This window comes from Oryx dammah, unplaced genomic scaffold (assembly GCF_014754425.2).
Source record: "Oryx dammah isolate SB20612 unplaced genomic scaffold, SCBI_Odam_1.1 HiC_scaffold_11050, whole genome shotgun sequence".
NCBI classification, from domain to species: Eukaryota; Metazoa; Chordata; class Mammalia; order Artiodactyla; family Bovidae; genus Oryx; species Oryx dammah.
This window is the reverse complement of record NW_024080444.1, coordinates 995,419-1,018,360: the sequence shown is the minus strand read 5'-3', so window position 1 is coordinate 1,018,360 and position 22,942 is coordinate 995,419. Positions and strand designations below refer to the sequence as shown.

The following is a 22,942-nucleotide window of genomic DNA, read 5'->3' as shown; positions in this document are numbered from 1 at the left end:
GACTCTTGAGAGTCCCTTGGACTGCAAGGAGATCCAACCAGTCCATTCTAAAGGAGATCAGCCCTGGGATTTCTTTGGAAGGAATGATGCTAAAGCTGAAACTCCAGTACTTTGGCCACCTCATGGGAAGAATTGACTCATTAGAAAAGACTCTGATGCTGGGAGGGATTGGGGGCAGAAGGAGAAGGGGACGACAGGATGAGATGGCTGGATGGCATCACTGACTTGATGGACGTGAGTTTGAGTGAACTCCGGGAGTGGTGATGGACAGGGAGGCCTGGCGTGCTGCGATTCATGGGGTTGCAAAGAATCGACACGACTGAGCGACTGAACTGAGCTGAATTAGTGGTCTTGATGGACTTCCCAGGTGGCGCCAGCGGTAAAGAAACCGCCTGCCAGTGCAGGAGACGTAGGCATGTGGGTTCAACTCCTGCGTCGGGAAGATCCCCTGGAGGAGGGCACGGCAACCCACTCCAGTATTCTTGCTTGGAGAATCCCATGGACAGAGGAGCCTGGTGGGCTGCAGTCCATAGGGTCACAGAGAGTCAGACATGACTAAAGCAACTTGGCACATGCACACAATAGTCTTGGTATCAGAATAATAAAGTGCAAGCCTCAAAACATTACATCTGACAAAGGACACATTTTAATGCTAAAAACCACAAACCACAGTTAAGAGAAAATACTTATATATACACCAAATAATATAAAACAACCATAAGCGATATAAGCTTTATAAAACAAACTATAGGGGATATAAGAAATTAGCTAGAAATGCATTAACAATAGGGCAGCTTAATATACTAATCTCAGCACAAGACAGATCAATGGAGAGCTCTAATCAGTAGGATATGTCTTAAAGATATGCATATATATATGTATAATATATACATAAAATTTATAACCTATATTAGAGACTACCTGGCACATTCAGAAAAATTGGCTCTATATTAGGTCACAAAGGAAACATCAGTACCATTCATAGAGTAGAAATAATATAAACAACACTCTGATTACAACAAAATAAAGCTAAAATTTACTCAAAAAATGGGCCATTCCAACATGGAACTGTTCTAACAGGGCTACTGTTCCAACATGGTAAAATATGTATGCCTTGGTTGTAAAGCTAGTATCTTATTTAATAGAGAAGCATTAAAGCAGTACAGGTATTTTTACTAAGATCTGGAGTAAGGGAAGCATGCCTAGTATCTCCACTTACTTTGCAGCATTGTACCATTGGATTAGCCATGCAGTTTGACAAAAGGAATCAATTAGAAGCATAAGAGTAGATGAGGAAGAAAAATTAGCTCTATTTGTGAATGATAAAATGGTATTACCTGGAAAAGAAATAAGTGCTAAAACAGACCAAAAACAAAAGAATTTAGTGTTAGAGCAGGATACAAAATTGATATATAAAAAATAATAGCTTTCATATAAATAATAAGCAACTAGAAGACATAATGGTGGAGAAAATTCCTATTTACAATAGTCAGAAAGATTAAACACTTAAGAATAAATTTAACAAGAAATGTGTAAAGCTGAGGTAAACAAAAATTGTAAACCTTCCTGAAAGACTCAGAAGAAATCTTGAAAAAAATTGAAAGATATCCTCTGTTCTTTGATAGAAATACTTAGCTTTATGATGTTGTCAGTTCTTTCTAAGTTAATTTACAGATTAAGTACAATCCCAATAAAAATACCAAAAGTATTGGTTCCTTCGTGGAGTTAGTTGATGATAAACTTCATGGAATATTTGCAAGAATAACTAGGAAAATTGGGTGGGGGGGAGAAAATTGTGACTTCCTAGTAATTTTGCTATATTTTAAAATACACTACAAAGTCTTTATAATTAAAATAGTTACTAGCTCCTGAGTAGACAAATAGACGTTTAGAATAAAAGAGAAAGTCCAGTTAGATTCAAATGCATATGGAAATTTAGTATGACACTGTACACAAGACCGAGGATGAGATGGCTGGATGGCATCACTGACTTGATGGACGTGAATGTGAGTGAACTCAGGGAGTTGGTGATGGACAGGGAGGCCTGACGTGCTGCGATTCATGGGGTCGCAAAGAGTTGGACACGACTGAGCGACTGAACTGAACTGATACACAAGAATAAATTCCAAAGGGATTGGGATCAAAATGTAGAGAATGAAACATACCTACCTTGGTATAGTGAAAGGCTTTCTAACTGTGATTTAAACCCAGAAATAATAAAAGGTAAAGATTGATAAAACTGACTACATAAACATGTAAATTTTTGCATGACAAAAAAAAGTACCATAAAGTCAAGCGCTGCCAAACTTGGAAAAAATAACCCTAATACATAAGCCCTTAAAAGTTAAGGGACAAATACCAAAAGCACAAAGGGAAAATGGGAAAAAGATACGAACCAATAATTCACACATACGAAAGGATCAAAATGATTCACAAACATGAAAAAATGTTCCTGCATATTCATTATTAAAGAAATGAAAGTTAAAATGACCTTTTTTCTCTTACTGTTGTTGTTTGCTAAGTTTTGTCTGACTCTTTGCAACCCCACGGACTACAGCCCACCAGGCTCCTCTGTCCATGAGATTCTCCAGGCAAGAATATTGAAGTGGGTTGCCATTTCCTATTCCAGGGGATCATCCCAACCCAGGTCTGCATTGGCAGGTGCGTTCTTTATTACTAAAGAGCCATGAAGGAAGCCCTTTCTCCTATTAGACTAGCACAAATTTTAAAATATACATTCTTTTGAGAAGGTGAGGGGAAGCAGGCATTTTTATACATTCCTGATGGAAACGTAAACTGATAACAACGCTCCTCTAGGGAAATCTGGTAATGCCCAACACAAAATTACCCAGGCACTTAACTTTTGACTCTGCAATCCAACTTCTAGCATTCTCTGCTGAAGATACACCTCCAACAATATGAAAATATATTATGCACAAGGTTATTCATTACAGCATTGTTTATAACTGTAAATATTTGAAATATCCTAAATACACATATGTAGGAGAATGTTGAAGGAATTATATTGGACACCTACAAGTGGAGTATGGTACAGCTGTGCTAAAAGACGAGGAAGGATGAACCAATAGATTTCTAGGCAATACTGATTTGTGGAAAAAAAGCAAAGCCCCAAAGCATATGCTCTCCTTTATGTAAGAAATATTACTGGGTATCAATTTATTGGCTCTCATTTTAAAATGTACCCTTTTTGCTTGCTCTGTAAAAATGAGTCTCAGCTCTTTAAATATTTTTCCTTTCCCAGCTGGCGCAGTATTAAATAAGCTGTGTCAGTAAAGGGCACAGGCGAGACTTTCGTGAGGACAGAGTTTTGCTTCTTGGTCCAGTGTTTAGCAGGGACCTGCTGCGCTTCCCAAGCACCCAGCTCCTGGTTACCAGGCGGTCATTAACACAGCCGCTTTCTCCACCACTCCACTCCGCTTGAAACCTCCCTATAAAAGCTTTTCCTGGTACCCTTGTGGGCAGATGTCCAGCAGTTTTCACTGATGTACCCTAGCAACTTCTCTGACATTCAGCAAGTCACAGCCATTCCCTCTCCCACAAGGTCTGGATCTGAGTCCTAGGGAAGAAAAGGGAGCCGCCTTTGGCTTTTCTTTCTTAGCACAAGGGAGGATACGCCTTGCCTCTGCGATTCCTGTATTCTCTAGATTTCCCTACTTCTTACTTGCCATTCCCTCATCCTTCCAGTCCTGAGTTAATAATTCATTAGATTAAGCTTTGTCTGGTTACTGTTTGGGCCTCCCTGGTGGTTCAGATGGCAAAGAATCCGCCCACAGTGCTGGAGACCTGGGTTTAATCCCTGGGTTGGGAAGATCCCCTGGAGAAGGGAATGGCTACCCACTCCAGTATTGTGACCTGGAGAACTCCATGGACTTTTTAGTCCATGGGATCGAAAAGAGTCGGACACAAATGAGAGACTTTCACTTTCACTTAGTTACTGTTTAATTTTTTTCTCCTAATTGAACTCAGACTGATAGAAAAAGTAATCTAAGAAAATTTGTAGGTATCTATGTATTTGAACAAAAACAATGTAGAGGATAAATCAGAACTACAGAGGTTTGTGGCCCACAGTGGGTAGACAGGAGAGGGTTGGAAAGAAAGGAGGGAACAGGTACAGGTTAGTGGTCCAGACAAAGAAGGAATGATGCTTCTCTAAATACATATACTTTTTATAATTCTTTTATAACTCTCTTAGAACCATAGTAGTGGTTCACATATCTTTTACACACCTCAAAAGTAATCAGACAATTAAAACCAGCCAGGATGTTGAGGGAGACTGAAGTAGTTAGTCTAATTGTATTACAAGTAAATAGCGTAACAACACTGAAGAGAATTAGGAAGAAAGATCTAATCTGATTCGTTACAAAAGCATACTTTGATTCAGTGTTGTAAGGCTGAAGACAAGAAGAACTGTTCATGATTAGTGGTTTTCACAGGGGTGTTAGCAGGTTAGCAGTTCCGAAGCCATGTATTTAGAACCAAACACTTAAGCGAATAGATTTAGATACAGGGAGCTGAGTTTCTCACTTGTGGAGAAAAGTTGTAAACAAGGAAAGGTTGAAGGCTACAGTGAATCCTGTGATTCTTGGGATTAGAAGTATTAGTTTAAACCATGGATTTAAAAGTACATAACAGAAAAATACCGAAACACAGATGCGTGTACATGTGTGGTTTGGTGTATTTTTTCTTTGAGGCTTCCCTGTTGGGTCAGTTGTAAAGAATCCACCTGCCATTGCAGGAGACGTGAGTTCGATCCCTGGGTGAGGAAGATTCTGTGGAGGAGGAAATGGCAACCCACTCCAGTATTCTTGCCTGAAAAATCTCTTGGACAGAAGAGCCTGGCAGACTGCAGTCCACGGGGTCACAAAGAGTCAGACTCGACTGAACACACACACAGTATGTTTCCTGCCTCTGCTGAGAGTCCTGGAAGCAGAGACTGCAGAAACAGTGAAAATGCCTCATGCTCAGATACAGGTCTCTAAACCTCTTTCCAGTGAAGAAACTAGGTCTCCTAGGAGGAGTGGCTGATTTAGGGCTGAGACATGAAAATGCTCAAGGGTGAGCCTTGAGCATTTTATGGTTCCATAAAGTAAGGAAATGGTTAAATAGGAAAAACAAAAATGTTGAGAACTTGTTGATAGAACAGGAGCTCCTAATGGCCAAAGCTAGAATAATTTGAATAACCGAATAACAATACTAATACTAATAACAATACAGATTTTTAACCTGTAGAATAAGGTAAATATTTATGAATTCATACTAATACAAGTAACCAAATAAATAAATGGGAAGAAAGAGGTAATATTCATAATACCAATGAATGAATGTTAAAAGAGAAAAATAGAGGATCAGTGTTAGGCATAAACCACAGTAATACATGTTGCAGATGAAGTCTCCTAGTGAATGATAAATTACTGGACGCAGGTTTCAAGAGAAACAAGATTTACATAGTCTCAAAGTGTCTCCCCCCAGCCCCAAACACTTACCAGCTACAAAGGAAAAGAAAATATCTTTCTAGTGTGGGAACCTGGCAGATAGGAACTTAAAGAAGGTAAGTATCTCCAGGAATAAGATATTAATTTTATGAATAACATTGTTAACCTCATGATGATACAGTGAGGACATGATCTTATGGTATTCTTACCCAAAGAATATAAGCTTATTCCAATTACAAGGAAACAGCAATTAAGGACATTCTACACAGTCACTGATCAGGGTTTTATCAAAGTGTCAAGATGATGAAAGACAGACTGAGGAACTTTTAAAAGACTGGAGGGGAAAGGAGAAATAAAAAAGTGTTTGCAGAGGATCCTGAGACAGATAAAAGCACTAAACTTAATACTTGGTGAAATTTGAAAAAGTTTTGTAGTTAGTAATACTGTGTTAATGTTAATTTCCTGGTCTTGATAATTCTGAACAGGGAAAACTGGGTAAGAGATATAAGGGAACTCTGTAATATTTTTGCAGCCTTTCTTTAATTCTAAAATTAGTTCATAATAAAAAGCTAAATAGTAAAGATAATTTTGAAGCCCCCCAAAATATTGAAGTCTGATTTTTCTTGTAACAGGATTAGAAAAAAGCTTCTGAAACACCGGGAGGAAACCTTAAGGATAGATCGAGCCTGCAGACAAGAAACATTTGCTTACGAGATGGTAAGTGTCCTCTCTTTTCCACCTTTTCCCGTGAAACAAAATCTCTTCATTGGCTGTTACCCATAACTGTAAGGTAGTTTATATTGGATATGCTTAGCTGGAAACAAATGAGAGAACCTTCACTGGGACTGGGAGCTGGTAGGAGAAAAAGACGCATCAAATTCAGGGGATGGGGAATTCCCTGATAGTCCAGTAGTTAGGACTCCACGCATTCCCTGCCTGGGGTGTGCGTTTGCTTCCCTGTTGGCACACTGAGATCCTGCAAGTCACGCAGCACAGGCAGAAAACAAGAAAGCTCACACGATGGCACATTTTCCTCTCAATGCTTGGCCTTTATTTTTGTTTTTGCTTTGGTCTTGCTCTCTATTAGGCTAATTTCATGCCTCTCACCACCCTATTTCTGCTGTTTCTGTTCTGCTCCTGGTTTTGGTCTGTAGTGTGTGCTCAGTGGTGTCTGACTCTTTGCAACCCCATGGACTGTGGCCCACCAGACTCCTGTCCATTGAATTTTCCAAGGAAGAATACTGGAGTGGGTTACCATTTCCTCTTCCAGGGGCTCTTCCCAACCCAGGGACTGAACCCATGCCTCTGACATCTCCTGCACTGGCAGGCGGGTTCTTTACCACTGCGCCACCCATTCTTTTCTAATCCATTGTTTCTTAGGTAAAACCCTCAGAATGACTTAAGAAGATGAATACTGAGGAATTTACATAACATGAAATTTAACATTTTAACCATTTTATTAGCTTAGCTGTGGGTTTTTCATATATGGCCTTTATCATGTTGAGTAAATTCCCTTCAGTTCCTATTTTATTTAATGTTTTTATCAAGAAAGGGTATTGACTTTTGTAGAAATCTTTTTTTTTTTGCATCAGTTGGGATGATGTGTTTTTTTCCATCATTCTGTTAGTGTGGTGATTTGTTATGTTGAAATACCCTTGAATCCTCAGAATGAGTCCCCCTTGGCTTTGTGACATGCAGTCCCTTTTATATGCTGCTGACCTTGATTTGCTAGTATTTTGTTAAGTTTTATCTTTATATTCATGAAGGATATTGACCTGTAGTTTTCTCACAGTGTCTTTGTCTGACTTGGGTATCAGAGTGTGCTGATCTCATAGAATAAGTTAGAAAGTATTTTCTCCTTTTCAGATTTTTTGGAGGACTTTAGGAAGGAATGATAAACTCACGTGAAGCCATCTAGTCCTGGGCTTTTCTTTATTCAGTTCAGTCGCTCAGTCGTGTCCGACTCTTTGCGACTCCACGCCAGCCCTTCCTGTCCATCACCAACTCCCAGAGTTCACTCAGACTCACGTCCATCGAGTCCGTGATGCCATCCAGCCATCTCATCCTCTGTCGTCCCCTTCTCCTGCTCCCAGTGCCTCCCAGCATCAGAGTCTTTTCCAATGAGTCAACTCTTTGCATGAGGTGGCCAAAGTACTGGAGTTTCAGCTTTAGCATCATTCCTTCCAAAGAAATCCCAGGGGTGATCTCCTTCGGAATGGACTGGTTGGATCTCCTTGCAGTCCAAGGGACTCTTAAGAGTCTTCTCTAACACCACAGTTCAAAAGCATCGATTCTTCGGTGCTCAGCTTTCTTCACAGTCCAACTCTCACATCCATAGATGACCACTGGATAAACCATAGCCTTGACAAGACGGACCTTTGTTGGCAAAGTAATGTCTCTGCTTTTGAATATGCTATCTAAGTTGGTCATAACTTTCCTTTCAAGGAGTAAGTGTCTTTTAATTTCATGGCTGCAGTCACCATCTGCAGTCATTTTCGAGGTTTTAAATTTTTGATTCAGTTTTCTTACTTGTTACACTTCTAGTCATACTTTATATTTTTGCTAGAGTCGGTTTTGATTATTTCCTTCCTTCTGCTAGCGTTGGGTGGAGAAGGCAATGGCAACCCACTCCAGTACTCTTGCCTGGGGAATCCCAGGGACGGGGGAGCCTGGTGGGCTGCAGTCCCTGGGGTCGCACAGAGTTGGACACGACTGAAGCCTTGCAGCAGCAGCCAGCGTTGGGTTAAGTTTTATTTTTCTGGTTCCTTAGGGTATGCACTTGGGTTATTGGTTTGAGATTGTTCTTTTCCAGTGTACATGTTTAGAGCTAAAAGTTTTCCTCTTTCTAGGGCTTTTGCTGCATCTTGTTAAGTTTCTAATGTTGTGTTTTTGTTTCCATTTGTCTCAAAGTATTTTGTTATTCCCATGTGGTTTCTTTTTTGACCTATTGGTTGTTTAAGACTGTATTGTTTAATTTCCACATGGAAATGTTCAGTGTTCTGTCTCAGTGTTTGGGGTTCCTCAGTGGTAGTTTCTGTCAAATTCTTTTTTTCTTGTGAATGGGGCATATTTTCCTGTTTCTTTGTGTGTTTTATAAGTTTTTATTGACAACTGGACATTCCAAGTGTGCTTTTTTTCCTTGTTGAGGCCTAGAGCTGTTTTGAATTTTCCAAACTATTTTTCCAGTGTGTAGTCCTTGTTGTGTACAAGCGTATCTCATTTTACTGCACTTTATTATGCTTCGCAGGTAGTGTGGTGGTGTTTTTTTTTTTTTTTTTGAAAATTATGAAGGTTTGTGGCAACCCTGAATTGAGTAAGTCTATTTGGCACCATCTTTCCAACAGCATTTGCTCCCTTGATGTCTCTGTCACATTTTGATTATTCCCACAATATTTCAAACTACTTCATTATTATCATACTTACTACGGTGATCTCTGATCATTAACATTACTACTACAGCTCATTGTAGGCAAAAAAGATGGCGTTTTTTTGATCAATAAAGTGTTTTTAATTACAGTTCCAGTCTGTACATTGTTTTTGGGACATGATGCTATTATTACACACCAAATAGACTACAGCATAGTGTAAATATAACTTATGTGCATTGGGAAACCAAAAAATTCATATGACTCACTTTATTGAGATACTTGTTTTTGTGGCAGTCTGGAGCTGAACCCACAGTAGTTCAAGGTCTACCCATATGGTCGCTGATGTTTCTGATTCATTATCTCTAGTCAACCAGTGACATGATCAAGATTTCCTTAAATGTATGACTCCACAAAGGGTCCTGTGTCTTTAAATTTTCTGGTTGATGCTGCTGGGGAAAGCCACTTGGTGGTAAGAGCATTGCAGAGAAGCAGCCAATTCTGACTCCATGTTGAACCTATTTCTTTGACTTGCTTTTCTTTGCTTTTGTTATTATAATCATATGTAATGGATGTTTAAAAGGAACCTGCCCCTCAGCCTGACTGTTAAAGTGCCTTTTTTCAGAACCCTGTCCTCTAGATGGCAGGAAGGAAGAAATGAATACATCCCCCGCCTGAGGCCTGCCGTTTTAGGAGATGTTTGCGAGATTAATGGCCTTTTTCTTTGCTTCCTCACCTCGCCCCATCTCTGATCTATAAAAGAACCAAGCATTCGGACCCCAATAAGATGGTTATTTTGAGGCACTAGCCTGCCATCTTCTCACTCTGCTGGCTTTCTGAATAAAGTCATTTTCCTTGCCTCAACACCTCATCTCTCAGATTCATTGGCTTGTCATGGGGTGAGCAGAGCAAGCTTGGACTCTATAACAAGAGGACCAGAACCAAGGCAAGCTTCTGCACCAGGGCCTCAGAGCATTGCCAGACCAACCACAGTATGCTTACCCCTGTTTTTTGGAGAACATGATCCCACATTGCTCATCTTGGCATCAGCTACCTTTTCCAGGACCACAGCCTGCTATCTCTACATCTGTAATGGGGCTAAGAGTGGGGCATAGTAGTTGGTTTATACCCTCTGCTTACCTAGGAAACACAGCAGCTTGTTTCTTCATTGGGGCACTCACCTGGTTGATACAAGAGTTTGATCAGAGCCCACGTGCAAAAATAGTTAATTCCGATTTCTTCCGTCTTCATGGTTGCTTTGCTGGAGGGACTTACCCTACTGTGCCTCTGTTTCCTACTGTGCCATTTTGCATGATGTCATTCCCACCTATTTTTAAAACACCTTTTGCACCTTCTTAACCAGTGCACTCTGGTGGCCTCTATTTTATAGCTATTGGAGCTTCCCTGGTGGCTCAAACAGTAAAGAATCTTCCTACAATGCAGTAGACTGGGATTTGATCCCGGGTTGGAGCGATCCCCTGGAGAAGGGAATGGGCCACCCACTGCAGTAGGCTTGCCTTGAGAACTCCATGGACAGGGGAGCCTGGTGGGCCAAGCACATATAAAGGAAAGTGTGATGTTGTAATGGATTAAATGTGATAGCAAATTTGGAAAACTAGCAGTGCCCATGGGACTGGAAAAGGTCAGTTTTCATTCCAGTGCCAAAGAATGCTCAAACTACTGCACAGTGGCACTCATCTCACATGCTAGCAAAGTAATGCTCAAAATTCTCCAAGCCAGGCTTCAGCAGTAGGTGAACCATGAACTTTCAGATGTTCAAGCTGGTTTTAGAAAAGGCAGAGGAAACAGAGATCAAATTGCCAACATCTGGATCATCAAAAAAGCAAGAGAGTTCCAGAAAAACATCTATTTCTGCTTTATTGACTGTGCCAAAGCCTTTGATTGTGTGGATCACAATAAACTGCAAAATTCTGAAAGAGACAGGAATACCAGACCACCTGACCTGCCTCTTGAGAAACCTGTATGCAGGTCAGGAAGCAACAGTTAGAACTGGACATGGAAGAACAGACTGGTTCCAAATAGGAAAAGGAGTATGTCAAGGCTGCATATTGTCACCCTGCTTATTTAACTTATATGCAGAATACATCATGTAAAATTCCAGGCTGGAAGAAGCACAAACTGGAATCAAGATTGCTGGGAGAAATATCAATAACCTCAGATATGCAGATGACACTACCCTTATGGCAGAAAGTGAAGAAGAACTAAAGAGCCTCTTAATGAAAGTGAAAGAGGAGAGTGGAAAATTGGCTTAAAGCTCAACATTCAGAAAACTAAGATCATGGCATCCAGTCCCAACACTTCCTGGCAAGTAGATGGGGAAACAATGAAAACAGTGAGAAACTTTATCTTTCTGGGCTCCAAAATCACTGTAGATGGTGATTGAAGCCATGAAATTAAAAGATGCTTACTCCTTGGAAGAAAAGTTATGACCAACCTAGATAGCATATTCAAAAGCAGAGACATTACTTTGCCAACAAAGGTCCGTCTAGTCAAGGCTATGGTTTTTCCAGTGGTCATCTATGGATGTCAGAGTTGGACTGTGAAGAAAGCTGAGCACCGAAGAATCGATGCTTTTGAACTGTGGTGTGGGAGAAGACTGTTGAGAGTCCCTTGGACTGCAAGGAGATCCAACCAGTCCATTCTAAAGGAGATCAGCCCTGGGATTTCTTTGGAAGGAATGATGCTGAAGCTGAAACTCCAATCCTTTGGCCACCTCATGCGAAGAATTGACTCATTGGAAAAGACTCTGATGCTGGGAGGGATTGGGGACAGGAAGAGAACGGGACGACAGAGGATGAGATGGCTGGGTGGCATCACTGACTCCATGGACGTGAGTCTGAGTGAACTCTGGGAGTTGGTGATGGACAGGGAGGCCTGGCATGGAGTCGCAAAGAGTTGGACATGACTGAGCGACTGAACTGAATTGACTGAAAGATGTGATACTGTAGTAAAAACAGAATTTTAGAGTGAAACACATCTGTATTTGCATTCTAACTGTCTGATTTACCCTGGGTAAATTGGTGAAACTGAGTTTCATCTGTCAAATAACTTTCTTGATAATATGGAAGTGAAATTGCTCAGTTGTATCCGACTGTTTGTGACCTCATGGATTGCAGCCTGCCAGGCTCCTCTGTCCATGTGATTCTCTAGGCAAGAATACTGGAGTGGGTGCCTTTCCCTTCTCCAGGGATCTTCCCGTCCCAGGGATAGAACCTGGATCTCCTGCATTGCAGGCATATTCTTTATTGTCTGAGCCACAAGGGAAGCCATGATAATATGGAAGGAGTTATATAAAAGTGTTAGTGACTGTAAATGTCAGTATTATACCAATGTTAGGTGATACTCCTATTTTATCATCAGTTGCTATGCACTTAGTGCCAAGCATCTTCTTAGGTGCTTTATTTTACATTCCCAGCAACTATTCTGTAAAATAAATATTTTTTCTTTTTTTACAGATGATGAAACTAAAGCTTAGCGAGGTTTTTAAAACAATTTTCTTGAAGTAGAATTAGGAGCTAAATCCAGGGCTGATTGAAACCTTTGCTCGTAGCCCTTATTCTACACTGCCTCTGGTCTGGGTCACAGTGTCTGATTTTAATGTCTCTTATTGTTTTCTTTCTTTAGGAGTCACATGCTGTAGGGAAAAAGCCTGAAAATTCAGCAGACATGATTGAAGAAGGAGAGCTTATCCTATCTGTAAATATCTTTTACCCTGTGATTTTTCATAAGGTCAGTAGTAAAACCTTTTGGACTTTACAGATAATATGAGTGACTTTTACCAGAGTTTATTTAAAGCTTATTTGAACCAAAATAAGCACAAGCATATGCTGTTTTATATGACATTCTGTCTATATTCTTGAGTTCTTTGTTTTATAAGGAATATCATAAAGTCAACTTTCATATAATCTCTTGAGTAATAGGATTACAGTTACAGTGTTGAAATGTATAACTGATTTCTGTACTAGTAGCCACTGAAAGTGTGTAAATCCTCAGTGATTCTGATGGTATTATTTCTTGAGGGTTTTTTTTTTTTTTTTTGGTAGAAAAACTGGTTAAGGAGGGTTTTGTTTTGTTTTCACCAATTCAGAATTCTTGGGAAGTTATTGAACTAGCTAAGGACAGCTCTTCTTAGATGAAAATGCAGAAAGTTAGCAGTTCAAGGGTATCCAGGAATTTCTTAGGAATCTCTAGCAAAAAGAGCTCTATCGCAGTTAATATATTCTTAATTTCCCAAATAGATGTATCATAAACTTTAATAAGATTTCATTGAAATATTACTGTACATAAATTGCACTTGTGAATAAACTTTTATGAATCATCTGTGGTATAGTTAGCACTAATTATTAGATTGGTACAAAAATAATTGTGGTTTCAGACTGAATTTTAAATCGTTATAATTAGGCTCAAACATATCTTTATTAATCAAAATAGGAAACATTACAATCAACACATCTTGCCAATGAGAAATAAGTTTTTTTATTCCTGTAGCATAGAAATCCACGCTTCAGGATTTGATGAACTCTTGGAAAGCATTTTCTCCCTCCTGCTGGTTGTGGAAGCATTTTCCCTTTAAGAAGTTGTCAAGATGCTTGAAGAAGTGCTAGTCAGTTGGTAGTCAGGTGAATATGGCAGGTGAGACAAAGCTTGTGGCCCAGTCCATTCAACTTTTGAAGCGTTGGTTGTGCGACGTGTAGTCAGGCATTGTCGTGCATAAAAACTGGGCCCTTTCTGTTGACCAGTGCTGGCTGCCATTGTTGCAGTTGCATCTCATCTATTTGCTGAGCGTACTTCTCCAATGAAATGGTTTCACTGGGATCCAGAAAGCTGTAGTGGTCAGACCAGCAGCAGGACACCAGTGACTGTGACGGTTTTTTGGTGCACATTTGCTTTGGGAAGTTCTTTGGAGTTTCTTCTTGGTCCAACCACTTAGCTGGTTGTCGCCAGTTCTCATATAAAATCCACTTTTTGTCTCAAATCACAGTTCGATCGAGAAGTGGTTTGTTGTTGTATAGAATAAGGACGACAACACTTCAGAAAGAAGGGTTTTTGATTTTCAGTCAGCCCATGAGGACCCACTTACTTTTTCACCTTTTTCACCTTTCCAATTTGCTTCAAATGAGGAATAGCTGTAGAATGGTTGACGTTGAGTTCTTAGGAAACTTGTGTAGCTGTAAGAGGATCAGCTTCGATGATAACCCTCAACTGGTTTTTGTCAACTTTGGTGGCTGTCCACCACGCTCCTCAGCTTCATGGTTCTCGTCTCCTTTGCAAAACTTCTTGAAGTTGTGCACTGTACTGTCAGTTTGTTAGCAGTTTCTGGGCCAAATGCATTCTTGATGTTTCAAGTTGTCTCTGTTGCTTTACAACGCATTTTGAACTCAAATTAGAGAATCACTCATATTTGCTTTTTGTCTAACATCATTTCCATAGTCTAAAACAAATATAAAATAAACAGCAAGTAATAAGTCATTAGCAAAAATGTGCAATAAAGTGATGTATAACATAACCACATTTATTTAAGAGTATATTCCAATATCAAACAACAAATTTCAACAGTGTAAAAACTGCAATTACTTTTGCACCAATCTAATACCCTGTTTTATTAAGATCCTAAATTATCAATCAAAGAAGACAAAGCAAAACAAAACGAATAAAACCAAACGTGGGTAGTGTATAGATTCTTTGATTTCAGTGAGGTAGCTTTCAGGATAATTTAAAAGTCAGTGAAATTATATTCCTAAGACTCTTCATATTAATGTCACTTTAGTAGCAACTTGGTTATAAATTTTCACTTAAACTAAAAAAAGTTTTATTGCCAGGTGTATTAGTCCATTCTGGCTGCTATAACAAAATAGCACAAACTGGGTGGCTTATAGGCAACAGAAACTTGTTTCTCACAGTTCTGGAGGCTGGAAGGCTAAGATCAGGGTGCCAGCATCTGGTGAGCGCCCTCTCCCAGGTCACATCCTTTTTATAAAGGCACTAATCCCATTCATGAGGGGGTCCACTGTCATGACCCAATCACCCTCAAAGGCCCAACTCCTAACATCAGCACACTGGGCCTTAGGATTCCAGCATGTGAATTTTGGGCAAATGTAAGCAGTGCAGCACCAAGTGTCTGTTGTACTCATAGGATTTTAATTTATGGGGGTGACTGAGTGACAGCACTAGAGAGACCAGTGTCACTGAAAGATCTTCATTATTTGCATTTCCTGGGGCAAAGAGTATGCCATGTCATGCAGCACCAAAGGGGAAGTACCAGGATCAGTCAGGAGGCAAGGGGAGAGCACAGGCCACAGCCGTTACTGGTTTCCACAGGAAAGGCAAGGCAGAGCGGAGTAAGCAGTTTGGGACTGGCTAGCTTGAATAATTCCTGTGGGCTCTGGGCTATGGGGCTGTCCTAGTTGTCTGGTACCTGGCTGTGGTTTGACGTAGGACAGAGGAGAAATACCGACTTGGTATAATAAGAATTGGCTAGAGATGGTTTCAGAGTATGGGCTCTGGATCACAGGGGAGAGGTAAATAATAGACAGTTCATTTGGACCTATAATTAATAGATGCTGGGACTTCCCAGTGGTGAAGAGTCTGCCGTCCAGTGCGGGGGACATGGGTTCAGTCACTGGTCAGGCAGCTAGGATCCCACATGCTGTGGGGCTGCTTAACCCACATGCCACATCTAGAGAGAAGCCTTGCGTCACAATGAACGATCCCACATGTCAGTCACAGGGAAGAGCCTACATGCCACAGCTAAGACCCAACACAGCCAAATAAATAAATAAAATGAAGAAATATTTTTGAAAGATCAGTGCTGAGTAGACAAATGCAGAATCTAAGAAAACTCAGGACAGCATATTATGGTTATAACTTAAGATAACCAATAATTTAACTTAGATCTGGTCATGAGATGATTTATAGTTGAATTGCTTTGTGTCTAAGTGAACACTGATTTATTTACTGTCTGATTCGTAGCACAAAGAACACAAGCCCTACCAAACAATGCTAGTATTGGGCAGTCAAAAGCTCACGGAACTGAGGGATTCCATTTGCTGTGTCAGTGACCTCCAGATTGGTGGGGAATTCAGCAACACTCCTGACCAGGCTCCTGAGAACATCAGCAAAGTAAGGTGATTTTTAAAATTTCTAACCATCATAGAACAGGAGGAAATAATAATCATAAGCTAAAGAAATAGGATTATAGGCTCATAAGCATTCCAGTAAATGCTCTCTTCCGTGCCATTCCATCAAGCTTATCCCTTCTTTTTATCATCAAGACCTTTTCAAAGATGAGGCTATATTTGGTTTTGATTTCATCTCCCATTTATTTCTCAACCATTCTTTGTACATTCTTCTTTCTAAGGGCACAGTACCAACGAATAGGTCTCTTTCCCATGTGCATACAACTTTACCTCACTGTAGCATTGGAATTTGCTGTTCACTCTTTCTTTCAAACTCTGTATGAGTTTGTCTGTCATAACTGACCCTAGCAGAGGGTTGGAGTCCACCCAAGAGCATCACTGCCCACAGAAGGACCTTTCAACCCACGGACAGAAGCAAACAGGGGCATACCCTGTGACATTGGGCCTTGCTGGTACTTCCCAGGGTGCTGCTCTCAAAAGGACAGAGAAACCTTCCATTCCATACTCACTGAAACAGGATAGAAATGCAGACAGGCCACCCAGAGTTTTCAGAGGGATTGCTTACTCAGTAATGTAGGAGGGCCTGGATCCTTCTGAATTTCATCACAGAGCAAGCTTGACCCAATTCTATTAGCTGGTACAACTCTGGCAGAGGACCTCAGATTTACTGCCATATTTAAGAGGGACAGCATCTCCTGTAGGTCACTAAAAAGCTGTTTGGAACAATTAGTATGTCCAATAGAGTTTGGACGTGAACCATCAGAATCTCTTTTTTTGGCTCGTTCCTTTATCACCAGCCACATAAATGCCGTTATAACTTAGGTCTCATCTTAATTCTTATTCTAAATTCATCTCCTGGGCTTTCCCCCCAGTTTTAATTTTCATGGTTTTCAGTATACTCCAGTCTTTATGAATCTCTTTCTCTCTTGGTTTCCAAACTCATTCTTTTTAAGTGTCTACTGGACATTCTCACTTAGCCTCAGTGCTGCGTGGCATTTTTACCACCTCTCTATACTTGATACACACTTCCACTTTTCAAGGTAGCTGTTTTGTTCCTTCTGAAACTGCCAACATCTTTTCCTCATCACTCCCCTTCAGCTGCTGTTTATTTCACTGAGAAAATAAGTTATCAGAAGAGAATTTTCTGTCATCTCTCTCCCACATTTACCCATCTGCCCGTGCATTCTCCTTCCCACCTGTTACACTGGACGGATTAAAACTGCTATCAAAGCCAGCCTAGGTGTCTGCTAGATTCCAACCCCACTGTATAACCAAGGACTTTGTTCTTGTACTATCCCCTTTTTTCCCTGCATCATCAGCTTTTCCCTTCTGTTGCCTGTCCCATCAGTACACAAATAGACTGTACTATTTCCTATCCTGACAGACCTTCTCTTACCATGTATCTTCCTCTGGCTACCATCTCATTTTTCTATTTTCTTCTCATTAAACTGACTCAGGAATTATGAATTAATAATAGTGCCTCAGCTCATTGTTTCTTTTTCTCTCCCCTTTGTCCTACACGCACTCTTGTTCATCACCACTCCACCAAAATCACTTCATTTTTGTTGCCACAGATTCATTTCTCATCTTACTTGATCTCTCATCAGCACATGACACAAGTAAATATCCCTTCTTCCTTGAACCACTGTCTTAACTTGGCTTTTAAGACATTACACCCGCCTCATTTTCTTCCTATCCGACTGACTTTTTTACTCCTCTGCTGGATGCTTCTGATCCTCCTAACTGGTGAATGTTACTAAGCCCTTTGAATCAAGGTGAACTTGTCCAGATTCCTAGTCCAGATTTGTTATCTCCAATCTCAGTATCTCCAAACTCCAGATTTTTTTTTTGTTGTTGTTGTTGTTGTCAGATTTATTTTTTCCAGTTGCCTCCTTGACCATTACTGAACGTCTGATAGGCACTTTAAACCTAGTATGTCCAGAAACAGACTCTAGTTCTCTCTTCCTCCTCAAATCTATACCTTCCCCAGTGTTTCCATCTCAGTAAATATGCTTATTCTACACCTGGTTACTTGAACCAACAACCTTGGAATCATCTTTGCCTCCTTTTCATCCCACATGGAAGGCATCAGCAAGTACTTTGGCTCTGCTTTCAAGTTATGTTTAGTATCTGTCCGTGTGTCTGCTTCACAGGCAGCAGACTGAAAAACCACCATCATCTCTGGCCTGAACTGTGGAGTAGCTTAGTGACCATTCCCGCTGCTCCCTTTCACACTTGTTTATCCTTTACACCAAGCCAGAATGATACTCTAATGTATCAGGCAGACCCTGTTGCTTTTCAACTCGAAAGTCTATAGAGGCTTCCTTTTATATCTAGAATAAAATACAAAGTCCTTTCTGTGGTCCTGGCTGCCTCTGGACTTTATATCCTAACACCCTCTTTGTCACTTGTTGCCTTCACACCACGAGCCATTCTTGCTCTTTCTCATATATGCTAAGCAGGGTCCTGCTCAGAGCCTTTGTTTCCCTTGTTTCCTCACCTTAGGTATTGTTATTGACCCGGGTATTCAGATGGCTCACTCCATTTCTTCATGTTTCTGATGTTTCCTTGACAAAGAGATCTTTCCCTCTCTTCCCCAGACTTGCTAATAGCACTACCTAATGTTAAGTTATATGTTTGTCTGTCTTCTCTTGAACCACGAGGGTAGGGTCTTTGTTTTAGGAATACAGAGGAATTTAGAAATTAGGAATATAGAGGTGTATTTCTGTCATGATGTGTGGCACAGAGGAAGTGGTCAAGTCCTTGTTGAATAAATAAACAAACCAGAATACCTCAAGCTCAACATTTAGTCTTGAACTCATTACTCTATATCCTATACATGCCATTTAAGATGTCTTTTAAAAACAAATCAAACACCAAGAGGGAACTCTCTGGACACTGGGTGATTGTGGTGTGTTGGTGTAGGTTTATCCTTGGTAACAAATGTACCGTTCTGGTGAGTGGTGTTGATAATGCAGGCAGGCCACGCACGTGTGTGGGGGCAAGGGCTACATGGGAAACCTCTACCTTCCTATTTTATTGTAAACCTAAAACTGCTCTAAGAGAATAAAATGTTTAAAAAAATCCTGTGATTCTCCAATCCAAACATCTCAGTGGTTCTCCATTGTCTGTAGTCCAGGCTCCTTAGGCTGACAAATAAGGCCTTTTGTGAAGATGTTTCTCAAGTTAACTTTCTATACTATTCAGCCCCCTCCTTTTACACCTTAAGCTTCAGCCACAGTGACTTTATCTTCCTCAAGCATACCATATCACACTCACAGTGTTTGAACATGGGTGGGAAGCCCTTGCTCTCACTTACGAGATTCTTCTTGAAGGTCCTCTGTTTGCCACTCTGGCATGTTTCATGTATTGATTCTAATGCTTTGTAATAATATGCGATAACTATTTGATACGTTTGTCTGCCCCACAAGACTGGCTGTGTTCCAATCTTTTTGGTGACTGGCATGGAGAGCAGCATACTTTCTGAGTTACATTGAAAATGGTTATAAGATACTGGGGTTCTTCAGGTTTGTCAGCTTGGTGCTTTTGAAGGTAAACACTAAAGAGAAACAAGTGGAATCTCAAGTCTGTATGCGCACTAGGAAATAGAAGGTTTATCGTTTCTTTTAAAGGAGAAGCAATCTTATGCGAAGTTTCTCTACCCTTTGAGAAAAAAAAAAAGGTATAGCTATAAGTTTATAAGATCGGTTTAATAAGAAAAATATGAATTCACCCTCCTTATTTCATCCATGTGATAACTGCTCGAAGCAGTGAGTCAGATCTGGGAATCAGTCTTAGATCCAGGAACCCTGGAGAGTGTTTTTAACCAGACTTGTTTAGTTTATTGTGTTTGCACATCAGTACTCATGCCTTCAGCAGCTTTCTAACCAGGGAACTAAATGACCCATAGTCCTATTTTTAACTATTTACACATCTGCTTTTACATTGTTTCTCCCTCTTCCATGTATTAAAATAATATCCTCTTATTATTTAGCACTTATCATGTGCCAGCTGTATAATACACTAGTTGATAGTTCAATATCTTTGGAAAGAATATCACCATTTTACAGGTAGGAAAAAGGTGATCAGAGTATTGTCCTAAGTTAACCCTGTTGGGTAAGGAGTGGTGGAGGCTAGATTCAGACCATTGTCAACTTGCCTTCAAAGCCCCATGTTTGTTCTTTGCCGTGTTGGCACCATGCCTGGCTTTAGACATCTTTCCCCCATCCTGCTGTTTATTTGGTGAACAAGCACTGCATGAAAACTTGAGCTGTGCTGGTTAAGGGCAAGATTCTAGTACATGCATTTTGTGGAATCTTTGCCTGTTCAGGGACCTGTTTCATTTGTCTCCTTCTTTTCCAACTATGCTTTTAGAAAGGTGAACTCATATAACTAAGTGAAATTTTCCTGATGCTAATAGTTGTTTATCTGTGGAAAAATTTTTATTTCATCGATTAACATTTGTATTTTATGATTTTTTTTATTGTAAAGTTTTCCCTTGGAAAATTCTAAATACACACACAAAAGAGACAGGCATATATGTATGGCCGAGTCTATTCGCTGTTCACCTGAAACTCACAATATTGTTAATTGGCTATACTCTGATATAAAATAAAAAGTTAAAAAAAAGAGAGAGAATAATAGTATAATGAGCCCATATGTACCCATTATCCACCTTCAACAGTTCTCAGCATTTTGCCAGAATTATTTCATCTGTTTACCCCATGCCATTTTCACACCTAAACAAACTGAAAATAAGTCCTTACGTTATAATGATTTTTTTTAACAGGGAGATGTTTGGCATGTATTCTATTGCTAATCATGGAATAAATTATTTACTTGCAGGTCTCGTAGCTGAGAAAATAAGAATCTTTATTCCAGTCAATAAGCAGGACTTAAATAAAATACTTTCCTTGAGCAATTTGGTGTGTGTGAGGACTAGGAGAACTAGGCCAGGGTATTTAAATCTTTTTTAAAAGCCATGTCTAAAATGTAATGTGTTTTGCTAATGTTTGTTTTAGACTCTAGTACTTCAGGAATGAAGTAATTTTTAAAATATGTGTATACCCAAAGCAACTAGAAAAGGAAGAAATGAAGAACCCCAGGGTTCGAAGGAAAGAAATCATAAAAATTGGGGCAGAAATAAATGCAAAAGAAACAAAACAGACCATAGCAAAAAATCAACAAAGCTAAAAGGTGGTTCTTTGAGAATATAAGTAAAATAAATAAACCATTCGCCACACTCATCAAGAAACAAAGGGAGAAGAATCAGATCAACAAAATTAGAAAAGAAAATGGAGAAATCACAACAGACAACACAGAAATACAAAGGATCATAAGAGACTACTATCAGCAACTATATGCCAATAAAATAGACAACTTGGAAGAAATGGACAAATTTTTAGAAAAGTATAACTTTCCAAAACTGAACCAAGAAAAAATAGAAAATCTTAACATACCCATCACAAGCACAGAAATCAAAACTGTAATCAGAAATCTTCCAGCAAACAAAAGCCCAGGACCAGACAGCTTCACAGCTGAATTCTACCAAAAGTGTAGAGAAGAGCTAACACCTATCTTACTCAAACTCTTCCAGAAAATTGCAGAGGAAGGTAAACTTCCAAACTCATTCTATGAGGCCACCATCACCCTAATACCAAAACCAGAGAAAGATGCCACAAAAAAAGAAAACTACAGGCCAATATCACTGATGAGTGTAGATGCAAAAATCCTTAACAAAATTCTAGCAAACGGAATCCAACAACATATTAAAAAGATCATATATCATGACCAAGTGGGCTTTATCCCAGGGATGCAAGGATTCTTTAATATCCACAAATCAATCAGTGTGATACACCACATTAACAAATTGAAAGATAAAAACCATATGATTATCTCAATAGATGCAGAGAAAGCCTTTGACAAAATTCAACATCCATTTATGATAAAAACTCTCCCAGAAAGCAAGCATAGAGGGAACATACCTCAACATAATAAAAGCCATATAATGATAAACCCACAGCAAACATTATCCTCAATTGTGAAAAATTGAAAGCATTTCCCCTAAAATCAGGAACAAGACAAGGGTGCCCACTCTCACCACTACTATTCAACATAGTTTTGGAAGTTAGCCACAGCAATCAGAGAAGAAAAAGAAATAAAAGGAATACAGATTGGAAAAGAAGAAGTAAAACTCTTACTCTTTGCAGATGACATGATCCTCTACATAGAAAACCCTAAAGTCACCACCAGAAAATTACTAGAGCTAATCAACGAATAGAGTAAAGTTGCAGGATATAGAATTAACACACAGAAATCCCTTACATTCCTATACACTAACAATGAGAAAGCAGAAAGAGAAATTAAGGAAACAATTCCATTCACCATTGCAATGAAAAGAATAAAATACTTAGGAATAAGTCTACCTAAAGAAACAAAAGACCAATCTCTCTCTCTCTCTCTCTCTATATATATATATATATATATATAAAACTATAAAACACTGACGAAAGAAATCAAAGATGACACAGATAGATGGAGAAATATACCATGCTCATGGATCAGAAGAATTAATATAGTAAAAATGAGTGTACTGCCCAAAGCAATCTATAGATTCAATGTAATCCCTATCAAGCTACCAACAGTATTTTCCACAGAACTAGAACAAATAATTTCACAATTTGTATGGAAATACAAAAAACCTCGAATAGCCAAAGCAATCTTGAGAAAGAATGGAACTGGAGGAATCAACCTGCCTGACTTCAGGCTCTACTACAAAGCTGCAGTCATCAAGACAGTATGGTACTGGCACAAAGACAGAAATATAGATCAATGGAACAAAATAGAAAGCGCAGATATAAATCCACACACCTATGGACACCTTATCTTTGACAAAGGAGGCAAGAATATACAATGGAGAAAAGACAGTCTCTTTAACAAGTGGTGCTGGGAAAACTGGTCAACCACT

The 22,942-nt window shown here is 39.6% G+C and overlaps 1 protein-coding gene across 4 annotated transcripts in view; it reads left to right on the top strand.

Moving 5' to 3' along the window:
• The window catches only part of LOC120860203 (snRNA-activating protein complex subunit 3-like), a 40,382-nt gene that overhangs the window by 6,273 nt on the left and 11,167 nt on the right, over nucleotides 1-22,942 (top strand). For 2 of the 4 annotated variants that reach the window (XM_040235983.1, XM_040235982.1), the window contains exons 3-5: nucleotides 6,086-6,170; nucleotides 12,464-12,568; nucleotides 15,809-15,958. In XM_040235983.1, coding sequence (XP_040091917.1) covers nucleotides 6,086-6,170; nucleotides 12,464-12,568; nucleotides 15,809-15,958 — 340 coding nt within the window. Of the gene's footprint in view, nucleotides 1-6,085; nucleotides 6,171-12,463; nucleotides 12,569-15,808; nucleotides 15,964-22,942 lie in introns of all 4 variants that reach the window. The other 2 variants (XM_040235984.1, XM_040235985.1) reach the window with 2 other exon arrangements.